Below are 27233 nucleotides of genomic sequence, written 5' to 3'. Positions count from 1 at the left end.
GTAACTACGATGGTATAAAAAACCATAAGCGATAGCAGTTTAAAAACATAAAAAAACGCTAAATGAGTTGTCATCAAAATACAAATGGTCAAAAAGGTCAAACCGTTAAAAGTGTTGAATTGTCAAAAATGACGATAACGACCAAAAATGTCCAATAATTTTAAAAATCATAAAAAAATGCCCTGAGGTAGTCGAAAAAAGATGTTATAATAGGCAAAAATGTTATTAAGGTCAATAACACATTGTCAACCTTTAACGTACTAAAAAGATTCAGTTGGATTGAACATCGGTTTCCATAATTATATCTAATCTGTATAAACCAACAAAAAAATTTTTCAGAATTAGAATAATAATTAGAATAATTCAAATGTCGCTACGAAAAAAAACATAACAGTCTGCCTTAGCCTAGCCCATTCTACTTGTTCGAAATTACACACAAAGTAATGTACAAGCATTACTTTCACAGACAGACTAAATTTGCCTAGATTTTTGAGTTTTCAACTACGGTGGCGAACCAGCCTGTGGCTGAAAGCCATCCTAATAAAGCAATGAAAAAAAAAAGTTTTCAACTATTAGTAAATAAGTCTGAAATGTCATTCTCTAGACCTTATTTAATGTTTCCTAAAATATGTACAATCGTTGAGTTATTAAAAACTCTCGTTGTTTGAATCGCAAATCATTCCGATGCCACTTAAAGTGTGTATTCTCAGCCTTCAAGCTATAAATAGCGAAATCCAACTAATCCGAAGGAGGCACAACGATCAGCTCTAATCTGAAAATATTTACCCCGTATTTCGAATCTCGTTCAGTTTCCAATAGTGTCTTCCGTTTACTCGTTCCATAGCCATCGCACTGCTGCATCCATTATCCAAAGGAACTAAATTTAATGGTCCCTTCCGTTAAGCTCCTTAATTTATAGAGCTAAATTTCCGCCACGGCAGTGCACAAACAACGCCACACCACCAGGCAAGTCTCTCGGAAGGATGCAGGGCTATTCATAATAAGAAATTAGCAATATAATAAATGTTTGGCAATCGCTGTAAGGTAAGAGTAGGCCTTATGCCCTAATGCGTTAGAATTGAAGGGCCATGGTCTGGCGTGCAGAACATATCCTGCCACACGTGGTGCAGTTGAACACGTAGGAGAAAACCCAAACCAATTGCGTGATCTTATTCTATAAACTCTCCGTACTACCCTCAGGATGTACCTACCTACTGTAACGAGAGCGAAAAAAATCAGGCCTAAAGATTTGAACAAAAACTCCCCGAAAAGTACGATATAATTCGAAACAACATCATCATCATTCTTGCTTGTATCCTCTAGCCGATTCACATAATGCACCTAAAGCATTTTGTGAGAGAGTTTTTCACTCACGGAATCCATTTCTCTTTTTTTTTGTGCCTCTCCCTCTCTTTCTCTCTGGCCTCACTGCAAACCGTGATGCCACTTCTGCTTGGTAACCACATGTTGCGCGGCTTGTTTACACTTCTCCCGCTCCGAACTCTGAAGTGTTTGTACATAAAGCAAAGCTCCACCCCCTGGTGGGCGTAGAGTACGTAGTTTGCTCTCGCTGCGCTCAAGCCAGTTTAGCGGTTCCGGTAAGACCCTATGTGGCGCGCGGGGGCACACAACTTTGCACCTTTGAGCTTCGCTCTATGCACATTTCCCGGCGAACTCGAGTGGACGGACTGAATTGACAGCAGGGGAGACGCAGGAAAAACCGAGAAAAAAAATAAAGGCAGAACTCCCGACCCGAACAACAGCAGGAGAGTGACATTTTGCGGTGAAATCTGGTATGGTTTGCATAATTAACACATATCGCCCTCGTCACGTTGACAGGCGGGGGAATTTGAAATGTTTGGTCCTTGTCCGGTGCCTATGCCGCTGCACCGCGTCGACTGCAGCCCAACCGAGTTTAATTGATTTTTCAATGTTGATTATACTTTTTTGTGTTTAATGTTGAGTTGACTGCTGGCACAGACAGGAAAGCTTGAACTCTCCAACGGGTAGAGATATTTTGTCGAAGATAAGCGAGTGAACTTACATTTTTTGTTCCGCTTTTGGAAGTAGGACCATTCGATCCACCTAGCAGTGATAAAGTTTACATTCACAAACATTTTTAACATGAATGTTATGATTTGTGTTTTGCAACAAGAATTAAAAACAGAATGATATTAAAATTTACCTTTATTATCCGAGGTTGGAAATTATTCAACTAGAGTTTCGATTTCTCGAGTCAGCAAGCCTTACATCGTACAAACTCAAACCTCTTAGCCTGGAGTAAGACTGCCGCAACGGGCAAGGATTGCCGCTTCGCCTACCCAAAAACAATGCATACCCTGGCCTCAAGTGCCCCAGAAGTGCTCTCATAAATTTCCTCACATATCTGTGGGGCAATCAAAACTCACTTTATCGCAAAATAGCTCGACAGTGTCTGCAGTTTTCGTACGGGTTACTGCTGGAATTCGTCATTTCGACCACTAAATCACAGATTGGTCGCCGGTTCCTGGCTGCTCCCTGTTTTGCACGATAAATGTCCCCCAGGAGGGCCAACGCTGCCGTACGAACCTTAATTGTGATCGGAATTGAAAAACATGCAAAGTACATTATACTGTTCGGCTGGTATAATTGAAATTTGGACATGTAAACTGAATAAATTGTTGGGAACCGAAAAAGTTCTTGCCATGAAGGCTAACAGTCGCCACCAGGTTGAGATATTTTCTCGGCGCTCGTGTTTCGAAATAGGGCTTATAAAGCAATGACACCTCGAATGGAATAGTTTCGGTATATACGGCACCAGATGCCTACCGTTCTATGAAGTAAAATTCAAAATCCGTCAACCAACAGCTTCTACCTACCGTCTGTAACGTGCCCCCATCCTCTTTTGGCAGCCTTCCCTGCAGTGCAAATGGTGCAGCGAATTTGCATTTTATCTTGTTTTTATTGCCGGTTGAAATCGCTCCCCATAAGTGCATCGAAAAACGGACGAAACGCGCTGACATTTGCTCTCCGTTATTCTGGCATGCGTCGTAAATGTTTCAACAGGTCAAGCGTGGTCTCCTTTTTTGTGTGCGGGAAGTGCTTCTCACGTACAGCAGGGTCGTGATTCTGCCCGTTGGAAGGCTAAAAGCAATGCGATGGGTTGAGTTACGATTTGGTTCTGATATTAGAAGCGAGAGCTCAATTAGATGATTAGAGCTTAAATGCGCACTGCCTGACTGATTTGCGGTGGGTAAACCTCGAATTCAAAACTAGCTTCTGCTGGCTACGCGTGTTTAATAGAAGTTTTGTCTATCTTGTTTCAGTGCTTTGATGTTTTCGAATGAAAATGTTAACGTGACAAATATGTCCAAAGGAATACTACCACACTTTCGAAATTTACACCCTTAGTGTAGATTTTTTTTCTTACAAGATAATCGTACTTTAACTTACATAATAGTATCTTTGAAAGCATGTGTCCTTCTTTAAATTCGATAGAATACTACAGATGCCAACGGAAATATGATTCCTGCAACACTAATTCACGGTAGTAAACACCAACGCCTGCAAGAACAGTGCCCAATGTTTGTAAATATAAAGAAACTATAGTTATGAAAAGGACGATTGAGCCCGTATGTGAAGCCCGAATAGTAATCACAAAAGTGCTAGCTGAGCTTAAACCAAAACAATCATTTTTGAAAGTAGTTTCGGATGTTTTCCGCAGCTACCGTCATCTCATAAATCTTGCATCAACATTTTAATCCAATCATTTACTATTTCTGCACATAAAGTTTGATTTGTGCGGAATCCGGAATCACATCGATTGTATCACAAGATTGGCTGATGTTACCAAAAATAATTATATCAAAATGCAGGTAATTTATTATTCTCTCAAGAAGAGAGAATCTATGATCTCTTCATGTATGTTGCATACCGAATCACTTAGGCATTCTATATCAGTTTCCGCTTGACAATTTCTCAATATTTTTCGTCTGGGCATAATTGTCAATTGAGAGGATTGAGTCTTTTTCAATGAAATTGACCTCATTGAAACAGTATCATTGAAACACTTTTTGACTGGAGCAACAGCTTGCCAAATCGAACCAAAAAGTCACCGGAACTTTGTGAGCCAAATCAAGAAATTCCTGCCAAATTTATCAGCAAAATTGCACTTAATTTTACTGAGGACATTTTGGCAGTGGCTTCGTACAAAATCTATCTTCATGTACCTTTCGTCATTTATCAGTAATAGTAAGTTATTTTATTTGAATAAACATCCTTCCTAACTGGATTAGCATTGGTTGAATAAATTTAAGTTATTTTTTTTTATTCTCGCTTATTTTCCGTCGGTCTAGTTCCGCCACTGTTGTGGCCAATCACCGACGCCCAGGGAGGCGACTCCACACCCAGGACCCTAACTCACGACCCGTTTATTAACGGACCGGCGCCAACGGCTTTACTTCCTCATGCGATGGAAGGCGTGATCCCAGAGATTTTTCGCCTCAGAAAATCTCCCGGTGTCGGCTAGGATTGAATCTAGACCAGTTGGGTTGGTTGTGAGTGGATCACGCCACCTCACAACCATCGACACCTATGTCGGCGGTGGGATTCGAACCCAGGCGTCGAGCGTGGTTGGCGGAGACGTTACCAACCACACTAGGCCCCCGCTCAAATTTAAGTTATGATCAATCGTTTTCCATAAATGCCACGGCATGCAAATCGGACGAGTCATCTCTCAATTTATTCTGATTATCTAGCTGACATCGCAATTTATACCAAACTGTTAAGGTTTTGCGAAATTACATTTGTTAAAGATGGTCATTAAAATCAATTGTCATTACTGTCATTTCTACCTTAAAATATGTGATAAATCATACAAAATATGCATACCTAATACAAAACGAGACGTTTTTCAATAACCAGAGTAAAATGTATTCTTTTCGGTACACTTTTCATCACTGTTGCGAGTATTTTGGAAGGTAAAATGATGATTTCAACTCGAATATTTGCCTCGAGCTAATCATTGGTTCAAATAAAGTGTAAAATAAGCCTGAATAATTACAAACAATAACACTGCATAGCTGTTAAACAAACATTTTGCCACTGAGTTCAAATTAGAAAAAAAGAGAGATTATAGCTTTTTAACCATTCCTGTGAATTTGGATACCCCTAGCAAAGATAACTTTTTCAGAGACTCAAATGAGTTTTTCGCGTAAGCTAACGTAGAAGCAACGAACTCGCACAAAGATGCATAAAGGATATAAAATAAAGAAAATACTGGCAGGTATATTACTAACAGTTATCCCTCTATCCTCTACCCCGTGGTCTTTCATGGTCTTTTAGTCACCCTTTTCCCCAAAGTTTTTTATCACGTGGTCTTCTAATTTTGCTAAAAAACTTTTTTGCTATTGAACACTCACCATGTTCTACATTTCGAAGAAAAGAAATCTGTTCAGAGCCATATTGTACATTTCTGATAAACATTAGAGATACCTATATGGCAGAATTTTTGAAGAAGTGATCCTGATCAGATTGTTCCTGTTAGAAATGTGGAATAAAATGGCTTAGTCAATTGAGTGAAGAAGACAAAATGTTTGTGACAAATCCGACCCGTGTGAAACCTTGCTTGTTTATTGGCTGATTTTTCGAACCGACAGAAGTGCGCTGTAGCTTTTGTCCAATTGAGATAAGAGTGCCTCAAGGAAGCCACGTCGGCCTTTTACTATTTTTGATTTTTATTGATGACTTTGAATCCATGGAACATCAAAGCTCTTTGCAGATCATACAGCAGGGTCGTTCCATACCATTGTCCATGCCGCTTGGACAGGACCATCACGAATTTGGTTAAAAGTTGGAGGAAGGGGAAGAAAAAAAAGTTCAAGCCGTTTTGTTATTATTATTGACTTTTCGACAGCGTATATGCTTAATTTAGCAAGAAACAAGTTCAGTGACAGTGAAAGTGTCATCAAAAGGCAAGCCAAATGATGAATAATGATAATAATGTGATATTTTCCAACACACTTTTGCATGCAAATTACAAACGTCGTAACTTGCACACAATTTTTTATGAAAGCAATTCCTTTTTTTCTTCTCAGTGTTATTTATTTTTTACCCTCCCCTTAGCTAACTTTGATAACCGTGGGCACAAAAACTAATTAAAAATTTGTATCAATCTTATTCTTTATCTCACACTTAATCTCACAAAATACGTAAAGGGCCATCCACAATCCACGTGGACAGCTATGGGGAGGGTCTGTGTAATGTCCACGGTCCATACAAAATTTTAAGAATTTATATGAGCAGTTGTCAACGGAGGGAGAGAGGGGGAGGTCAAAATCGTTGAAAATCTGTCCACGTCCCCCAAGATGTCCGAAAAATACTGATAGATGATTTCTAATGAAAATGAACCAAGGAATCCAGAACTCTATAGTTTTCGACCGGAAGTGTTGCCAGATGGACTATATTCGTAATTTTAAACTAAGTTTACATTTCTTGGGAAATTTTATTCAAATTGATGATTTCATTGTGTTCTTTGGAAAATTTCATGTAAGAAACAGCTATTATCGCCTATTATCTCGAGAAATACCATTTTTACGGAACCAGTTATGATTTTCTTCATTTTATTTAATCATATGTATTCCAAAATGTCTGAACAACAAAACAAACGATTTTGAAGATTTTTCTGGTCCTTAGGGGATCCAAAAATATCTTTTTCAGCAGTGTGGCCAGAATTTTTCCCCATTCAATTATTTCAATTAGTGATTTTCAAGCCTTACGCAAATATTGAAAACACGCAAAAAAAGTAAGCAAATTGTTGTTACGTTTGTTCTTTTTTTTTTTTTTTCATATTTGTTCTTTCCATTATTAGGAAAAAATTTATTTCAATTTATTATTTTTATATTATTTGAATTTGATATTACAGTAGAACAAAACAATATGAAACGAAATAGCAACGAGAAGAGCAAAATAAAGCAAAAAGGGAGGGAGAGATTCTGGAGCAGTCCACATATACACTGAAGATGATTGTATGTAGCAACCGAAATACGTATCTGCGGAAGGTATAAGAGGGTATTCGATCTTTTGTAGTAGAATTAAATGAAAACATAACCTATACTCAAAGTTTTATTTATTTTTTCTTGTATGTACATACATCCCTTTAAAGGAACAACGTTCCACTGGGTATTCACCTAATTGTTTCTTATACATACTTTATTTGATAACAAATTGATAACAAAATTAATTACTTGAAAAAAATATACGCGATCATTTTCTTTTTCTTCATTTCGTTGCAAATTCTCATAGAATTGATGGTGGATTGGAGGAACGTACTAGAGATGGTCGTGTATGGGAAATTTGTTACCCGTACCCGACCCGTACCCGACTCATCGAGAATTTTCAAACCCGTACCCGACCCGAACCCGAAGTCGGGTTTGTTTGAAATACCCGTACCCGACCCGAACCCGAAAAATTTTGTTTTCAACTACCCGTACCCGACCCGTACCCGAAAGAAAAATAACCCGAAATTACCGGTACCCGACCCGTCCTGGATTTTTATTTTATTTTTTTTTTTTAAATACCTGATTACCTCGCACGTTTTATGCACTGATTGTCATATGTGGCTTCTCGAGATGACGGCCGGAGCTGGGCTAGACCCGAGTGTTCATGTGAACCAATGGTTATGAACCAGCCAGAGTTCCAGGCGATGTATTGGTGCTCCCAGCATCCAGCGTAGCATCTGCCACTGAGAACGTCCGCTCGTCTGATGTTGGAAAATTTGATCATTTTTATCACGCAGCAAAATATCTATTCATAACTGTGTACGGAGTTCCGCTAGTTACCTCATATTAAAATTGATCAGGGATTTCAATTATTTATTTTGTATGATTCATATAAACTGCTGAAAATTTTTATTTTGTTGATTCACCCTACTAGCACAACACGGAGAATGGTGAAAAATGCATGTCTGGTAGAGTTTGAATTAAGCGACGAGTTTTATGTGCACATCGTAGCAATCAGGAATCTAGAATTCGGTATAACACAGGTATTTCTGTACATGCGGCATCCCTGGTCACAGTGCAAACCATGACCTGAGAGGGAGAAACGAATACTACACTGCAACATTATCGAAACAGATGACACGCACACTCGTCGTTTTTTTGATAGCGTGTAAAAATTTTCCTGCTGTAATCCGAGTATGACTCGAACATCACGAATACTAAATGTGCAAATTTATATGCAAAACACAGATTTGTCGAGTCAGTTTCTTCAGATTTTTGAGTTTATTTATATTTACGTAGACTTGCGCAGTGTTGCAATATTTTTACAATTTCATACCTCACTATTTTGTGAAACAAAAATCAAGACTCAACCGTGATGAAGTGTATACTGCCCTTCCAAGCATAGTTGTCCCAGCGTGCATAAGATTTGTGTAGAACATGGGACTACTATGATTGGAACGGCAGTATAGTTCCAAACTGTTACCAAACGACTTCTTTTTGATACCCGAGTAATAATTACGTAGGAGGTCTGCGGAAAAGAGTTTATTTGCAAACATTGCTTACACGTTTAAACAACATAAATGCTTTTAAAAAAATCGACAAACTTTCAGAACTCGTAGCTTACCTAAGGACAGAAATATTATGTAAAATATTGTTAATTTCATTGCTTGTGTGGATGTTATTTTTTATTTTTTATTGTTTATTTATTTCGTCAGGCAAATGTAGACTACACAAATATTTCATTACAGTTATTATTTATAGTGTTTACAATGTTCTTGTTACGAGCTAAATATTTCTAGTGTATTTCAGACAGTTTTTAATTTGTATTTTTGACATTGTTATGCCAATGGTTTTATAATGTAGATTATACTGACACATCATTCGATTTATGGGACCATTTTTTGCATAATTAGTTCTGCAATTTTTTTCTGAAAAAAGTTTTCTCGTTCTAAGATGCCGTGAAGGTGTATTAAAGTTGAGTTGTGATAGTAATGCAGATGAGTCTATACGATTTGAAATAATGTCATTGACGAAGAATAGCATTGCAAATTCGCGGCGTTGTTTAAGTGTTTGCAGATTAATGAGCATGCAACGTGCTTCATACGATGGCAGAGGAAATGCAGTCCAACTCAAGTTGCGCAGCGCTTAAAGAAGGAATTGTTTTTGGACTGATCCATATGAGATTACAATATTCTACAATGGGGAGCTGCGTAGCCGCAAGGTTACAGAGTCCGCTTTGTCAAGCGGATGGTCATGGGTTCGAATCTTAGTAGAATCAGGCCATCCGATGTCAAAAAGGACTTAAGCATGAATAAACCATTCTCAGGCTCCCCACCAGTTACCCTTCCTTTACGCTGAAATCTACAAATACCTTTGCGTGACTTCCTCTTAACAAAAAAATAAGTCCCTCTTATCAATAAAACTGGCCAGAAGGACGCACGACGAAACTTCTCCAGGGAATTATAATTGGTGATATTTGGCAAGAGGAACGAGTATCGGTATAGTAGAACAGTAAGCGTGTAAGGAAGAGTAGCACATTACACACAAGCACTGATGAACAATAATAATAAGCATGCCACTTCTCAATAGAGGTATTGCTATTAACAGAAGTGCGGGATACAGCAGACACCCGGGCATATCTCACAATAGATCTACGATTCTGGTCGCAGTGAGGAAGCCCATACAGGAAAAAAAAAATATTCTACAATAGGTCTAACATATGTAATATACAATAGTTTGATAGTGTACGGGTCTTGAAAAATGTGGCTGAACCGCTTAGCAAAGTCCAGCATACTATTTGCTTTACTTATGATGGAGTTATAGTATCAGAATAAGTATTTTCCGAATAAGTCCACGGTCAAGAAAAAAATGCAATCATTCTTCTATAGAAATTAATGATACCGTTACCGATGCAACTTCGTGCTGCTTCGTATCCGTTTCCTCTCCCAGACCAAGACTATGCTAAAACACCTAGGCTAGAAAAGTTAATAATTAAATTCTCATAATGCACGAAAATCGAATTACCCGTACCCGACCCGTACCCGACCAGTTGAGAATTTTTCAAACCCGTACCTGACCCGAACCCGAAGCCTTGGTTTTTAAATTACCCGTACCCGACCCGAACCCGAAAAATATTTTTTAGCGTATCGGGTAAAAATACCCGTAACCGACCATCTCTAGAACGTACTTCAGTAGATGCTTTTGAAATTCCATGCCCATTTTCATAAAGTGGTTTAAGGACTGCGTCATGAAAATTTGGCACAGGACCTCCAAGTCTTTTCCGCAAGTCCAACTCTGTGAAGGGCGTATCTGGGTCGTGACTGTATTTGTACTGCAAAATTTCAGGTTTCGATTTCTCAACGCGAATAACCTTCATCTGATTGGTCGTTATATTATTGCTTCCCAAGCACGGTCGACAGAATCATATATCTTGCAATTGAAAACATGCTATTTGGTTTATTTAAGAGCCTGTTTCAGCCGGACCCGCTCATAATAGTTCTAAACAGCGACAACAGGAGTCTTCCTCCCTCAGCAGCAGCACTAGCAGTGCAGTGGATACCAGCGATGGCGGAACGCGGCCACAGCTGTGGCGTAGCAAGGGATAGCGCGTTAGGTGCAGCGGATTCCAGAAACGATAGCAGCTGGGCCAGCTGATGCAGGGACAGTGGATACCTATGGCAGCATATAGCGACCACAACTGTGGCATGGCTATGGAGAGCGCACTAGTTGCATCGGATCTCAGCATCGATAGCGGCTGATGCAGTGAGGCACTTTAGTGAAATGCAGTCTCCGTGCGATAGTGGGCACTAGTAAATGCATTCAATGAAAAGTTGACTCATTTTGACAACACGTGAGCCGTCTAGTTTTGAGTGTTATATCAGCATTTCACTCTTTACTTTATCACAACGAATACTTTGTTCGCACTGTCAGTGATAACGCAAAGAGGTAATTGAATCAAATTGAACAACAAATTGTCCGTTTCAGGATGAAATAAAAACCTGATTAAAGCGTTAATGTTTTCTCTTGAGTTAATTTACATTTTTAAATTTGTAAAAATTATAAATTTTACTTTATTTCCGTGTCTTAGAACGTACTGAGGTATCTTTTCCTTCAGTCATGAGCACGACATCCGAAAAATTTCCATCTCAAAATTTGAAAATTGTCAAGCATGACAAGCAACTTACTATATTATTGAAAATGGTCAATCCTTGTTGAAGCGTAAAATTCGATTAATCTGGTTAGTCAACGTTTATTTACTGGAAAAAATGACTGACACGCAAGCAGCCCGGTTATCTTTCTTGTAAAAGTATTCTACTTCAACCTTGCGGTCGTGGCTTTGCACACAACCCTCCTGTTATTTTCCGATTAGTAATCAAAACTTCCAGTGTTTTCGTAGAAAAAAACATACTACTATGCATTTTTGTCACCTCAAATTTTTTTTTTGTTCTGTTTGCATGATTTCATAAGCTGGTAGAACTCTTCATACGAAAACATGTTGTTTCTTGTTTTATTCTCGATTTGGCTGAAATCTCTATCGTTGGGAAGATAACTATGTCCGCTGACACAAAATTTGTGCTCAATGATATCAACCGGACAGTCCTCGAGACCCACAATGTACATCCAAATCAATACGATTTCGATGTTTCGGCTTTGACCGCCACATGCATCAGACCCACACACCAGTTTATTTGATTCAACTTTGCTTTTGATGTACTCAATTAAACAAGAACCAACTTCTTGGGCTCCTCGTGAGGCGATTCCATCGTGCCACAAGTACATTAATCCTTGCTTTGTTCTTAGATTATGTATTCCAAAGTTGAAAATGGACAGCTGACGTTTGTAGTAAGCTTCGCTGGTGGTAAGCTTTGGCAGTGGAAACGTTTTTTGTAGATCAAAGGAGATTAGGTGTCATCCGCTAGGTCGAAATCTCTGGTGCGACTGTTAGTCGTCAAATCGACCTGTAACAAATGATCTTCTTTCTGCTTCTCGAGTTCAATAACTTTATCCGAATTGGCGTTCTCTGCCAATAAAGCATCAATTTTGATTCTGAGATAGTCACAAATTTTGCAAGTGTCCTTTTTAGGACTCTTGAATTTGAGGTTGTAATGCTTGTAAAATACACGTTTGTACGTAGCAAAGCTCACACAAACCAAATTTCCACCTTCGTTTTTCATCCATTCTTCTACAGGGAATACATTTTACTAAGGTTTAAGTTCTCCGGAACATATATATTAACATACTTTACACACTTCCACGTCAATCGAATTAGCTCGAAGGAAGTATTGACGAGAAAAATTTCTTGTGTGATAATGCAAGTGCATGTTTTTTCTGCGGGTTCTTGAAACTCTTATTGTGCTTATCAGAATTGCTGTTTGAGTTTCCTATGACGCTTTGCTATAAATGCTCTCAAAATTTTGATGACGTTGTTTAAAATTAATCTTACTCGAACATTTCAGTCGACAATTGCAATCGAACCTTTTGCAGTTTTTAGCCGGAACGATACGTCCCTGGGTATTCCAAAGCAGAATTGCTTTTCTTCTTTCGTTGATTACTTTTCCACAAGAATGGCGCTGCATATTTGCGCTTGTTGCGACGTTCGGAAGGTTTATAATCTTCAACGGCTAGCCCAATTTCCGGTTCTGTGGAATTTCATCAATACCGTGGTAACATTTTCAACTTCGAAGTCAGAACCACTATAACCTGAGCTTGTTTCTGAAATTGTGGAATTTTGCATCACCTACAGTAAAGATTGACATTTGAAAAGTTAATTATACACAAAAAAGAACAATAAAAATATTTGAAATTTTGAGATATTTCTCCTAGGTGGTAACTACAAGGAATTAAAATAAAGCATTTCCGACAATAATGAAAACTAAATATAAATTATAAATAACCGACCGTTAATCAGCTTCAAAATTCGTCAAGGTGTTTGCATTTCGAAATGTAAGAAAAAATCAAAATGCTCAGAGCGAAACAAGAACGCATCTCACATTAAAATAATGCAAGAAAAAAAAATTTAAAAAAAACTGGTATCATTTATGGACACTCATTATATTTAAATTCAATAACAATATGAACTATCAATATCAATATCACAGTTATTGCGTTCTTCCTATTCACACAAGTTTTGATCTAATTTCGCTCTAACATCGTGCGAGAAGCATCCAGCGAATACATTGAACTAGTTTGAAGCAAGTCTGAAAGGCTTTCGAAATTATTCGTCAATACTTACACGTACAGGTCGGACTCAATTATTCGGTGACTCGATTATCTGGAATCTTAGACTCGATTATCCGGAATATTTTTTTCGCTGTTTGTTTTTAATATTCATTCAAAAATTTTACCTTTACTATCCCTTTCTGCACATTTGTTACCATTTCCGGCAGTTTGGGACTTGTTAAGTGAAACCAATCATGGCCAAATTATTATTTGATTCTGGAGAATTTACCCCTTTTTCCACAGAAATAATTTCTGGTTACACCACTGCATTATTGAAGTAACATAACAAAAGAAAAAAAAAACGTTCGGTGAAAGTAGATTTATAAAAAAATGCTGATTCGATTATCCGGAGAAAAAAATTTTGACACTCCAGAAAATCGAGTCCGACCTGCATAAACACGTGAGACGATACTATGACTAGTAAACATTTTGTTGTTGAAGTAATTTTTGTTTGAACAAAAGATTTGTCTTAGCTAAGACACATTCACTATCCAGGTTTCAAACCTTATCAAACCTTGAGTTAAATTCGCTCATTATTTATGTGATTACTCACCATCAACTATTTGCGTGCAAAATGAATTATATATCAAAAGCGTAGATTGTTCCGTAGATCTACGAATTTGTTTCACTTTTACGGATATACGAATTCGCAGACAAAATAAACGGAATTTTGGAAATATCTAACGAAATTTACGGATTTTTTCAGTTGTATCCCGGAGTAAAAATATTTATTAAATTTAAAGAGAAATCTCCCACGATTGGATCCAAATTGAAAAATATTGTTGGTAGTATGTACATCCGTCGTTTGACTATTAGTACAAATTTTTCGTTAAAGCCCAACGCAGTTCACAGATCGTAATGTGATTTCAAGAAGAACATAAAATCTTTGATTTCAACAACGTTCGCATACTGTATGAAGCAGAAAAAATATAGCCGGCAGCTCTTGTTATTTTTTTTCTCTACTTCTAATGCGTACGACAAACAAACTAATACACGCACATAAGATTGAATGAGAGATGGACAAAACTAGTAAGGAATGAATGTTAATACTTTTCACGTTACAAATTTGTTACGAAATGGAGAATTTTTCGTTATTGTTTTCAAAGAAAAAAGTGAAAAATTTGCATGTGTTTGTAACGGCCATTATTAGATAGTCGTGATCTCGCTACATGTATAAAATATATGACAGTATGTGTTGTTACTTGACTAGAGATGAATCTTATGGTTTTTTAAGTAGCAAATTTGTTACCAATGTTTTTGTTATTGCTTTTAAAGTAATAATGAAAATTCTGCGTGTGGTAACATCTGAGAATTTGGATTTTACTGCAAGACAATGCTAAATGAATATGGTACTTTTTTTTCAATACAATTAAAACCTTGTGAACTGACTAACTGATTTCTGGGATACGTAAATAAAAAATCTCATTTCCTGGGAATTCTCGGGACTCGGAATCGAAAAAAAAACGAAAATGAGATTTGAAAAGGAGTTTATTACAAACGATAACTATTCACCTTTTCTTGTGTAGTTTTAATATTTAGGGTAGTTTGGGGTAATTTGGACCCCTGGGGTGAAATGGACAGGTGCTTTATCTTGGAAAGTATTACATTTTTGGGTTCCATCTACTACTTCATCATTTCCTTGAACTACTAAACCCTAACTAATATAAAAATTTCATGGTTTGCTGTGACAGGTGCACCGCAGTGCCAATGTAAACAAAGGAAACACCAATAGTTGATTTTGCTGTAAGTTTTACGCTTGTGTATTTAAGGTTTTTTGAGATTTTCTTCGTTGTTTTCAGTCCAATGAGCTTTGCAGCCGTGTTTGTCTAGTAAAAGAGTACTTTTTAATGAAAGATTGCGATAAGTTTGACCGAAAATAGTGGAAGGAAATGAGTTTTTAGAAAGGCGTCCTGTTTGGGGTAAAATGGACAGTTTTTTTGGGGTGTTATGGTCAGGCTAGTTTGAAGTAAATTCTTTTGTCGGACTGATGCCGCGGGCATATAAAAACGAACGGATGGACGGCGGTGTACAAACAATGAACTGTAAAAAGTGTTGCAGGCAATCTGGGATGATTTATCTGTACAAAAAGTGTTTTCAATGCCCCGCAGAGTGGCGGGTTTCTGAACAAAAGTTGGAAAAACCTAATTTTTTTTCTAAAATTCTTGAAAATGACGTCTAATGCCAATTTTTGGGTGCTGAACTCAATTCTGATGTCCGAAAATGTTGTTCCCCTAAAATGCGGTTAAACCTTTCTTATTATCAGTTTTATTTTTTTGTTCAGATCATGTTCAACATTGGTATACCTTTCTTTATCGAAAAACTTTATACCCGTATTTTTTTGTTTGGTCCTCAGTGTGATCCATTTTGGATTAAAGTTGCCAAAAATCGGCAATCATTTTTCAAAAAATTATAACTTTTGACCGATTAAAAGATTTAATGGAAAATTTAAGGAATTTGATAGGCCTTTCAAGGAAAAATAAGAAATCGTACGTCAACGTACATTCGTTATATATTTTTCCGTTTCGCGAATTCGGGATTAACGGATTTGGAACGACGATATGCAAACCGGAACCCAAAAATTTGAAAAATACGGTTAATTTCATATAGGCTGTTGATTATCCGATCATTCCGAACTGTTTCACGAGACTGTACGGTACACAAGAGTTCTGAAAAATAACATAAATTTCCCCTCAAAACGAAACTCGTTGATCCAAAATCAGATCAAAATTGAGGGAATTAGGTAATCGAAGTTAAGCTCAAAATTGTGATTTTCGAACATAAAAATCATTGAAATTTCCTGACACAGCAACATTCAAAGTGCTGCCAAAAATTGGTATATCATCCGATTCTCGTGAAACTTACATCACACATACACTGACACACACATACACACATACACACATAGACAGACACACACAATCACACACACACACATACACACACATACACACGCACACACACTCACACACACACGCGCGCGCGCGGACGCACGCACACACACACACACATGCACACACACACAAACGCGCGTGTGCGACACACGATCGCATACTCAGTTTCTAGTATGAATAATTGGAGAAGGGAAATTTTTTTCGCCTACTGTGGAACCACTGTGCAATGCCTAAGAACTACAGTTATCATTCCGTATGCCTGATACCCCCAATAGCTGTCCATTTTTACCCCAAACGATTTTTTTATGTCCAAAAATCATAATTTTTAGTTTCGTTATTTTTTTTTTTGTTCTTTTGACCTTAATATCAAGGTTTTTTCGTGTAGAAACATAGAAAACAGATCAATATTACTATAGTACAATACGTTTATGGGATAGAAAAAAAAGGTTACGAAATAACAGGAGTTTTCCTTAGGGGGTCCAAATCACCCCAAACTACCCTACTCATTCATCAAATCAGTACAATCTGTAACATAATATTAGATGACCAGTCGTACTTTTTACGCTCCATGTTTTTCAAAATTGTTTTGTACAGTAGATTTCAACCTTTTACAACAATTCAGCCCCCAAAATTAAGCGATTGCGTGTTGCGGCGGCATGTCTGCCTTCATAGCAGCAGCAGCATACGGTGTATACTTACAACGAAGAAGGACCTCCCCGTGCTTTGCCGTGGTACATAGAGCGCATAGCTACGACGCCTATCGTCATTAAAAATAACTCAACTGACCGCGGTTTGCTGAGCGCCGGATGCGCCCAGTACGGCAATTTCAAAATTTCGCTCCTTAACCGTGAGCATAGCCGGGCATGCAAACGAAAAAGGCAAAGACAAAGACGAAGAAGAAGAAGGGTGGAGAAAAGCATCATCGTGCAATCATCCTTACCCCGGGTGCTGGAAGAAACATGGATCAAACCGAAATCGGAAGAAAATCTGTACATACATAAATCTGTGCCCAACTACGTGCGAGCGAGCGAGCGAGCCTCAGAGAGAGAGAGGGAGAAGAAAAAACGTGAGTAAGCACCACCGAATGAGAGTGTGAGGCAAACTCCCAGTTCCATCCCATGATGACTATTGTTCGCAGCACACAGCCCGTGTTCCAAACTCTCCTCGGGGCTTTGCTCGCCCAAGTCACTCGGCCAGCATAAGTATGTTGGTATCCGAACAGTTCAGGCAGATAGCAGCAACATATCCATCCAATACCCGAAAAAGGCGCTCGGAAAAATGGAACTTACCGAAAGCATTGTACGACACGGATAGTCGACTTGTGCTGCGTGTGCCCCTTCGTGTTAGAAGATAATCGGAGAGTGAGTGAGAGTTCCCCAAAAAATATACTGGCTAGAACGACACGGATGGTAGCGGATGAGAGCGGAAAACTGAAGTTTCCGTTCCATACAACAGTTGGAGTGTGTTATGTGTTAAGTTTATTTGCTTGTGTATATAGTTGGGCGCTGGTGTCCCCACAGAGCTCAGTCACTAGTCACACCTTGGGTGCGATGGTACAATTTCTGGGTCCTCCGAAGGGATCAATGGTGGTGAATGGTGTTGTCTGTCGGAAGTTACTCGGAAGAATTCAACAGTTACATTGTTTAGAACATTGTTTCAGTGCGGCATAAGCCGGTGTTATAGTGAAAGAATTGTGAATTGAATTTTGTTTTTTTTTTGGTTTTGAAATGGTGGTTATACTAATAGCGAATTCTTTATTTGTGTTTGTTATCTTAATATGGCTATGAAAATGTTGTACCGTGGATGTAGTTCGCGTTTAGAAACTTTAATCGAAAAAATTCAACAAAGCAGCAAGGACTATTATCACCCGCTGATGATGAACCAAGGTGAAGTACTATAAATGTGGTTCGTATGAGTAAAACTTTTACCGCATTTAAGCTCTCGTGTTAATACCTTAAATAGGGAGGGAAATTTAAACAGCTCTAGCGACATGTGCTGATAAAGTTCGTGTCTATATGAAACATCGCAGAAACAATTTCATTTCAAGCTCAGAGGCAAACCTTGCTTTGGGCATGTGCAACAGCAAGGATAAACGGAAGCTAGAAGGAAACAGGAATCAAGTGATTTCAATGCCTGCTGAAGGTGAAAGGCAGGTTTCGTGTTGTCCTGTAATATTTGATTGCGCAATTTTACCGAGCTGAGCTTTTAGAATTTTAACGTTATTTGCATCGTTCTGAGTTAAAGTTTGAACACCTATACTATGATGTTACGGCATTCGTTAGATCGAAAATTGATTTCTCGTTAGGTTGACAGTTAGTTAATTGCAATAACGTACTATTGAAATTGTAGTTCAATTAAAACTCGGAGCATGTTTTAGACCGTGACTTACCATTTTTGTCAAAAACTTTAAACATCTTTTTTATATCGACGTAGAACAAATGTGTGTCTTACTACAGAATTTCATATTTATTCTACAATTAGTCAATTTTTATTGTTTGTATCGGAACGGTCTTCGAAGGTCTTTTAAACAAATGAAATATCACATTAAAAAACTTCTGATTATTTGTAAAACCAAGCGAATAGTTTGTTGAAAATTCCCAAACAAGTTGATTATCACGATACTGATATTTCGTCATATATTATAAACTGATATTTAAACTTGATTGAAAACATTTTTTACCAACTCTTCCGCAAAAAAGGAATATTCTAAATTGAGGAAAAATTGAATGAGAATTGAATGGTAGTTATAAAAATCCACAACCAACGTACAACCTGCGGATTTAAAAAAAAAAATATTTTGTAATATTAAATACCTAAGTGGTTATGTAAAAAATCTAAAACATTAATATTCATTCCACAAAACAATACTGTTACTTTGTAGAAGAATCGTGCTGACTAAATGCGAAACGATCGATGAATATTATTGGACTAACGCAACACCTTCCACATTGTTCGCTATATTTTCTCCTTCGCTTGTGACAAAATATTCGTTATCCCAATAGTGACAGTTTTCACCACTCTAACACTTCTCAACTTCGCTGGTAATATTCCGAATATTTGAAGAGCAGAGTTACTTGAGATATGATACAGTTGGGTCCAAACTAGGCTAGCCCTAAATTACCAAATGACTGGAAACCTGGGGTCGCATCTTTCAAATGAGAGCTAATGGTGTCAAAAACTATCTTTGATATGGCGGTATAAATCTCTAGTACTTCAATTTCAATAGAATTTCATATTTCCAAATTCCAAATGGATTCTTTAATGCTTAAACTATAAGCCAGATTTTATTCGCAGCAGTTCGGGGTCTCAAGCATGACTATAGTTTTATTGTTTTAATAATGGATATTCTCTAACCAGGATTAAGAAGCACTCGACCAAAAAAGTTCTTAAAATTCACTATTATTTTTCAAATTTTGCAACCAGAGTGCGGTTTTTTTTGAACGAAGATCTTGCGGAATGTAATTCACGAAAGGATTATAAAGAAGCGAAGAAAAAATGTAGTTCTTTAACGGTGAGAAACGTTCCACCGGAACGAGCATTCATGGCAACAGTAAACTACAATAATGTTGGTCTAAAATTCGACGAAGAGACGGAATGAAACTCTTACTTTTTACGGGACTCATCCTAATATGGCTCAATGTAAGGTACCCACTTTAAACGATTCAATGCCGAAATGTTTAAAAGCAACTTTTTCGATCATTTAAAACAATATAATTCATGCACCCTGAATTGCTCTGAAAAAAATCTGGCTCATAGTTTAAGCCCTAAAGCATTCGTTTGAAATTTTCAAACTCAAAATTATATTGAAATTTGAAATACTAGAATTTTTAGCTTTAAAAATCTGTATTTAAAAAAAAATCGGACCTGTACACCCTCTAAACAGCATTTCGTAATGTTGCCGCCATAGTAAAGATAGTTTCTGACACAATGAGCATTCATTCGAAGGTTGAGACCCAGGTTTCCTGACATCATGCAATTTTTTGCATTAACCTAACACCTAACCTAACAAAAGAAATTATCAATAGCTTTTTATTTGGATTCGAAAAAGCGAAAAAAACCTTCGTGGTTTACAGAAGGTAGTTTAGTAACAGAAACAACATTTTTCTTTTTTCTTGCCACAAACTTTTAAGAGAACTGGAAATTTGTTTGTCGCCTAGTTTGCATACGTGAAGTGAATCTGCATAGCATACGAATGCATTCAGCACGATATAATCGGAGTGAAGTTTAGCCACCAAAATAAAAGGACTCAACAGTTCACGAACATTTTGACATTGAACCAGCAGACGCTTTGTCATGGCTCTGTTTCTTTATAATGCAAACCATAACCATGTTCAAAATGCCAAATTTTCAACAATCGTAAAGAAGGTTACGATACGAGGTAATATAAGCCAATCTCGAGATATAACATTTTTACGAAAAAAGTTGTAAATTTCGTAATTATTAATTAGCTGCATTTTCCGAAAAATGTAAATTTAGTTTTTATAGCCCCTGAAGAAGGTTAGGCTCAAAGAACGAAACGTCGGACATAAAACATAATAGCGCTTTAAACCACTGTCAAGACTGAAAAAGCCATATATCCCTATTGAACATTATTTTATTATATTAAAAACAGGTGCTTCGATGAGAAGCGTATTTATTCAAGTAGCAATCCATAGTAGTAATTTCTGTACAAAGTTCTCCACGGGCGATGCCGCGAACTTTGAAACTTTGGTTGTAGATCGTAAATCCTATATTTCCAGAAAAAACATAAAATTCAAAATATCAATTTGAATTTTTCTCACCATTTTGACAAATGAAAAATGGCCAAGAGAATACAATTTGCATAAACATTTAAATATCTACCAATTTTTCAATTTCATGCATCAGTTTCTACAATTAAATTAGTTTCCTACAATTAAATAAGGTCTGGAATTACTCAATTCTAAAAGATCGAAATTATTAGATTGATGGAGCTAATCTCCTCAATTCTCCACTCAATCTAACATGCTTATTTAAAAAAAAAATCGATTAAATTTTTTAAATTCCTGTAGTTTCAACTTGGTGCTACATATATTTTAGTATGACATGGTAGGTTCTATTACGTGTAGAAATAAAAAAAAATCACAGACACAATTTCGTGAGAATTACAGCGACTGTAAGATTCAAATGCCATTTTCGTTTATTTTGAACTCGACACCTTTTTATCTATTCAACCAATTTACAAGCTGCGGCGTCAAATTCAACAATTTTAAATTGATCTAGCTGTTTCCGAACAAGACGAATTTTTCGCTTTGGGGATATGCAAGAGATCAGATGTTTTTTCATGCGACTCCGTCGCTTCAATTTCCCTAACAAGTGGGAGATAATTACAACGCTGAAAGCTACTTCCTCCCTCGCGGCATCAGCGATTGCGTGCTTTATTGGACTCGCCAGTATTAAATGAATTAATAAAATCGCTTCTAATTCAATTGGCTACTTTGAGCGGTGCCCGTGTGCTCGCGTGCTGCCGCCTTTTTGCATCAAAATCATCACCACCAGCATCATCATCCTTTCGTTCACTATCCGGTCGCTTAGTCCATGGAGAGGCGGCGTGTGCAAACAAACACTTATTTACTCGCGCGAACACCAAATGGCAGCACGGATTAAGTGGAACGTGTGCGTCCCAAAGGAGCTGCTACTAATAAGGATGTGGAGTATTTAATTCATCTTTATCAGATCGGCGGCAGCAGCCCGGCGAGGCAAAGGTCAACCCAAGTTCCGTTCGGTCGTCGTGTCTGGATTTGCTTCGGCCTGGAGAGAGAGTGGAAATGATTGTCACTGTTTGCGTTCGCGTTGCCACAAGCTTCTTCATCAGCAGCCCCTTGATGAAATGATATATCGTCTTAATCTTGATATTAAACTAATGTCATAATTGCTCGTTGTGGTCACGCTTATTTGAGGAAGCGCACATGCGTTTATAAAGTAAGCTAATCCGGTGTGCGATGTTGGCCGGCAGAGTGAGGGGAAATATACACTTTAAATGAGCGACACGCTTGCATTCCTGCAGTTCATTTCATGTTTGTTTAGTCCTCGACGACGAGTGCGCGCGGGTTCGCACTTGCGCTCGTTTGGCCGCGGATAGGAGATTCAGGAAGTGTGTTTTTAATTGGTGTTTCCTCTCGACACAATTAATGGTATAATCGTATTCAAATTTGGTGCTTTGAGCGCTGCGCGGCAATTTGACTGCCCGTGCAGTAATTCAAATGGGGCAGTGAAATGTTCCTGCTAGCGTACCACCAAGCAATGATGATCAATTAAATCGCTATTAGTTTTAGTTACAGATATACATTTTTTAGTAATTTAGATGTAAATAAAAAAAATATATATATCTTTGTCTTTCGCTGTAATTATTGACAAGTTTAAATAAAAAATGTCTTTTAGCATTTTTAGCTTAGTTTCGAAGATGCTATAACATAATGACAAATCCCATTTCGATATTTCGACTTTTCCGGTCGATGGAATTTATGAAATCTGATAGTTCGCAATAAGTGCACTATTGAATAATTGAAATCCGAAAGTAATATGCGGTGATCATTAAGTCATGTCATGAGTTGTTATAAATTTGCTTTAGTTATTCGAATAGTCTATCTAAATCCTTCAAGCAACAGTATAACAAGTTATCTCTTTTCTAAGAAAAAATAACACCGAAGCCCATTAGAGCTGCGGAAATATCAATAAATTTACCACCTCAATCATCATTTCAGTGGCTTATTTCTGAAGGTGAGAATGATTTGCCTAGGAGCCGAAAAGCCACCGTAAATTGTGATTGATGCAAACATATTTATTTTCACATGCTCAGTGATTTTCTGCTCGACCTTCTTCGGTGCACATTCAAATGAATCGGGATGGGAAAGGATCAACAGGCGCTCGTGCTACTTTCCCCCGCCCGGCGCTGAAAATGGGGTGAAATGGAGTACCGCATCAATATAAATTTTCCATAATAAATAATCCATTACATGATTATCCGTGTGTGGCACAGCAACCGTCAATCTAATTATGGTTATCCGTTTGTTTTTTTTTTCGCCTTTTCGTCCCGCAGAGTTCTACTCGTCGCACACGTCGTCAAGCTTTTCACCCTCGATATCGGATGGCATGACGACGCCGAACTCGACTACAAACGACGCCGATGCCGCTGGATTGCTACTAGCGAACGGCGATTCCGGTGCCCCCGAGAGTGGGCCCACTGCCAGCGACAAGTACCGGGCCGAGAAGCGCAACCGCGTCGACAATAATAATAAAATAATTAAAAACAACAATCATACTAATAGCCACAGCAAGAATAATGACGGCACTTATCGCTGTCAGTTCTGTGATAAAACGTTTCCACGTCTTGGCTACTTGAAGAAACACGAACAGGTGAGTTTTTTTTCTTCTCGAGCAGGTACAAGGATTTGGAGTACAACTAGCGATACCTATTAATCACTTTCGCATTAAACGCATAATAGGAAAGATTCGCACACCCTTGTAGGCTAACTTTCTGTTATCGATCGAGCGCAGCACTGCTTCGGGAAAAAATCGAAAATATTCACAATATTCAGAAATTACAGATAATTAGATCCGCTCGTGCAATTAACCGTCATCGTCAACTGTTTCATCGATTATCGAGGTGCTCCTCGGCGGACGAGCGGCAAACGTTTTTCCGTCAGGCGCTTTTGCAAATAAATATAGGATTGATTGCGACCGTTTGCGCGTTTCGCTACGGTCGATTATACCAATTGCTCTCTGCGCTCTCGAGCGCATTTTAGAGTCACCAACCATGCCTTGGTTCCTTGGTTGCAGTTGCAGCTCACCCCGAATGATCTGTGGTGCGGTGCGCTGATTGATTGACTGGCCCCGATAATCGCCGCCAATAATAATTGCCATTTAATAAGTCCAACTGCTGCCACCGGGCTCCTTTTTTTCTATCCGCCCTGATCGAGCGGCCCTGCGTGCGGACAGTGTTGCAAAACGTGTCATACGTGTATCACTGTGGATTGTTTTTTTTTTTTTCTTATTTCCAAGGAAGTGTCCCATCCAAGGGTGGTTCATCCTAGCGGTGTTGTCGTGCCTTTCTAGGTGTCATTTTACAGATTGCCAATTGATTTTGAATCTTGAAACAAAACAATGACCTGAAGATCAATCAATCAAGTTTGATATGGCAATCTCAAATCGATAAGAAAAAAAAATCATTACCACTTAGCGGTACTATGATTTCACAGCGTTTCTGATATACAACAAAATCCACAGGTGAAGAAAACAACTGGCCGTTAATAGCGACAAAAAGCCTATCTTAATTGCAGATTTAATGGTGCTCAATAATTGCTCATAGGTGAAATCAAAGTACAACCCGATAGGAAGCTCCGAACAAAATTTCTTTCAGTACGCATTACTCGAAACCGGAACGTCATCATGTTGCTGCATACCTAGAGTAACCTTTTTTTTCTTTTTCTCTCTTCTCGATGAGGAAATCCAACATTCTTTGCCAATTCCTATTATCTTACAATGTGATGAAGTTCGCTCTGAGTACACAAGTTTTATGACAGAGTGTTTAACGCCTGGAAAAATCTTAAAAACTGGGATTTTTTTCATATAAATCAACCAAACAAACGAATTCGATATTAGAAAGTTAGCTAATCGAAAAGCTACGGAAACTAAACAACTCTCGCGAGCTAGAACACTAAAAACGTCTCTCTCGGTGTGGGAGGTTAAGTACACACAACTTCTGTGACATAAGTAATAGTAATCATATATGCCGTCGCGTCCAATCAAGAAAAGGGGCGTTTCCTATTGCTGCTGTAAGTATACAACACCAAAGGCGCATTTATTCTACTCAGTTGTATACTCTTTTCTATGACAATACGCGAGTTTTAATTGCAGATAACATTGGAGTTCTAATGGCAATGTATATTCTAGTCAATTTTCATTGAAAAATAAGAACAGATGTTTCATTGCATAGCTAAAAAATTAACTTCGTATGTAATGTAAATATTGCTATTAGTTGAACTTTGCATTTAAGGTATTAAAATATGACTGCGGTTATTTCTGCACAGTGGAAACATCAACCGTATCGGCCATTTTTTCCACCATTTCACCATATCAGATTATATTTTGATTGATTTGCCACACTTCTTCAATTAACGCTAGACTATTGTCCAATATCTTCCGACGAAACTGTGGACTGTTTGGTGGATTAATCCTTTTTTCGATAACATCAATATTATTCTGCTTGTACCAATACATCCCGGGCAATACATCATCGGGTCAGAACTTCACAGGGCTTTCGTGTGACTGGATGAACGGCAAAACTATTTCCTGAAGACACTTCTCCTTGTAAACTTGTCCATTTATGGATGCTCCAGTGATGAGAACTTTTGTATGCTATCCACAGCTACAGATGGCTACCAAATCTTGAACTTGGTCGAATTTATCCGCAAAACAAATTTGAACCTACCTGGAGCATTCCCCCTACGGTTAGCGGTCAGGACTTGCTCGTATATTCGTCTTGCTCGGGTTTTGGCAACCAGGTTCTGTTTCAGCATCCTTTTGGGTTGTTTGCTGGCATGACACGATCGTAATCTTTCACGCATACAGATTCGACGGACTGTTCTATGTGCTGCATTGAAAATTTTCTCCAAATCACAAAAGGAGACCCCAGGATTGTTCCGGACTGCCCTGATGACCTTCGCTCGTAGTTTCCGGTCCAATGTTCCACTTCTACGTTTGGTTTGTTTAGCACGATTCACCGTCAAAGTGTCCCGGAAACGTTTGAGCACGGTATTCTCAGTCGATTTTGGTAGTTGGTAGTTGGTAGCCTTGGCGATCAGTTCTGTTGGGTTTTCAACGCAGGCTTGCACATTTTTTTCTCGTCTCTAGTGTTTTATCTTGGATAACTTCTCAAATCGTGTATCGATCCTGACGAAATTTTCACCATTAGGTGAAATAAACCTTCCAGGTCAAAACGCTATCATTAGTTTCTCGGTACGACAACTAGAGGCGCTGCAGTAAATAGAGAACAAACCTCAAAAGTATGCAAATTAGCCAGGAATTTTGTATCCAACATAACACCAATTCCTAAAAAAACATACACTGTATCTTTTATCCGTTCTTCACTCATGTCTTTTATGAAGATTTGGAAAATGAACCGAATTTTACCTATTTATTTTTACCTACTATCAATTTCCCGGGATTTTTTTTATTCAAATCCTTGGATGCTGGAAAATATTTTCTGCAACGAAAGTTATTGGTAAATCAAGTTAAAATATTAGACCTTTTCGAAATTGTGTACACTTCTGGGCAAGGTTAAGCAAGATTGCATAATCATTTGCAAAGCCGGCCTCGAACAGTATGAATCAGCTTTCACAAGCTTTGTCTATGAATAGAATATGCTTTTTCGAGTGCTAATCTACCGTTCAAAGTAGGGTAAATATGTATAAAACGCCCCCCGGGGCATAACGCCCCAGTCCATTTATTCGGAAACAACCAAAAAATAAGACATGAGACTATTGGGAATCTGTAGCGGGTCATAGGACCAACCTTCTGTGCAAGTTTGATATTTGTCACTATCACCAAAAAATAAACGAAAATCAATTTTGATTTGAGCTGCTTCATATGTAATTTCTTGCTGCGTTTCCGTAACGTTTTTTCACTAATGTATAAAGATTATTACCTGGTTTTTGTACTTATATATCTCAAATGAACCTCTAAGCAGCTGTATCTACTGAAGAAACGATAAAAATTGTATAATTTGCTTATATATTCAATGCTTTCTGCTACACTGCAGCTCCCGGGCAATATGCCCCACCGCTAGCCCAGCTGATTTGTTCATTGCTTTAGCGTTTGCTTCTGAGACTTCAAGCGTTGTTTCACTTCGCATGCTGAGCTGGCATATGAAGCTACTGCATGGGGCATATTATACTGTATCTGGGGCGTTTTGCCCCGGTAGATTGGAAAGCTTGCAATTTAGTCATATTTTTTAATAAAATTATGGCGTTTTTGTGTAACAGTAATTACAAAACAAAATGATAGCAGTGCATTACCAACTAAATAGTGTATCCAACTGCATGAAAGATTTGTTCTTTGTGATAAACATAGCTACAATAATGACGATGTTCCTTAGGGGGGGGGGGCGTATTATACCTGTTTACCCTAT

At 38.0% G+C, this 27233-nt stretch overlaps 1 protein-coding gene across 7 annotated transcripts in view; it reads left to right on the top strand.

Annotated features, from left to right (window-relative positions):
• Positions 1-27233, top strand: part of LOC129724679 (zinc finger protein 423 homolog) — a 202374-nt gene that overhangs the window by 146524 nt on the left and 28617 nt on the right. For 2 of the 7 annotated variants that reach the window (XM_055679763.1, XM_055679769.1), the window contains one exon: positions 23145-23461. In XM_055679763.1, coding sequence (XP_055535738.1) covers positions 23145-23461 — 317 coding nt within the window. Of the gene's footprint in view, positions 1-17264; positions 17993-23144; positions 23462-27233 lie in introns of those variants that run through there. The other 5 variants (XM_055679767.1, XM_055679765.1, XM_055679768.1 and 2 more) reach the window with 5 other exon arrangements.

The sequence above is a fragment of the Wyeomyia smithii genome, chromosome 2, assembly GCF_029784165.1.
Source record: "Wyeomyia smithii strain HCP4-BCI-WySm-NY-G18 chromosome 2, ASM2978416v1, whole genome shotgun sequence".
Taxonomy (NCBI): Eukaryota; Metazoa; Arthropoda; class Insecta; order Diptera; family Culicidae; genus Wyeomyia; species Wyeomyia smithii.
Note: the sequence above shows the minus strand (reverse complement) of the source record. Positions and strands in the feature narration are given on the sequence as shown.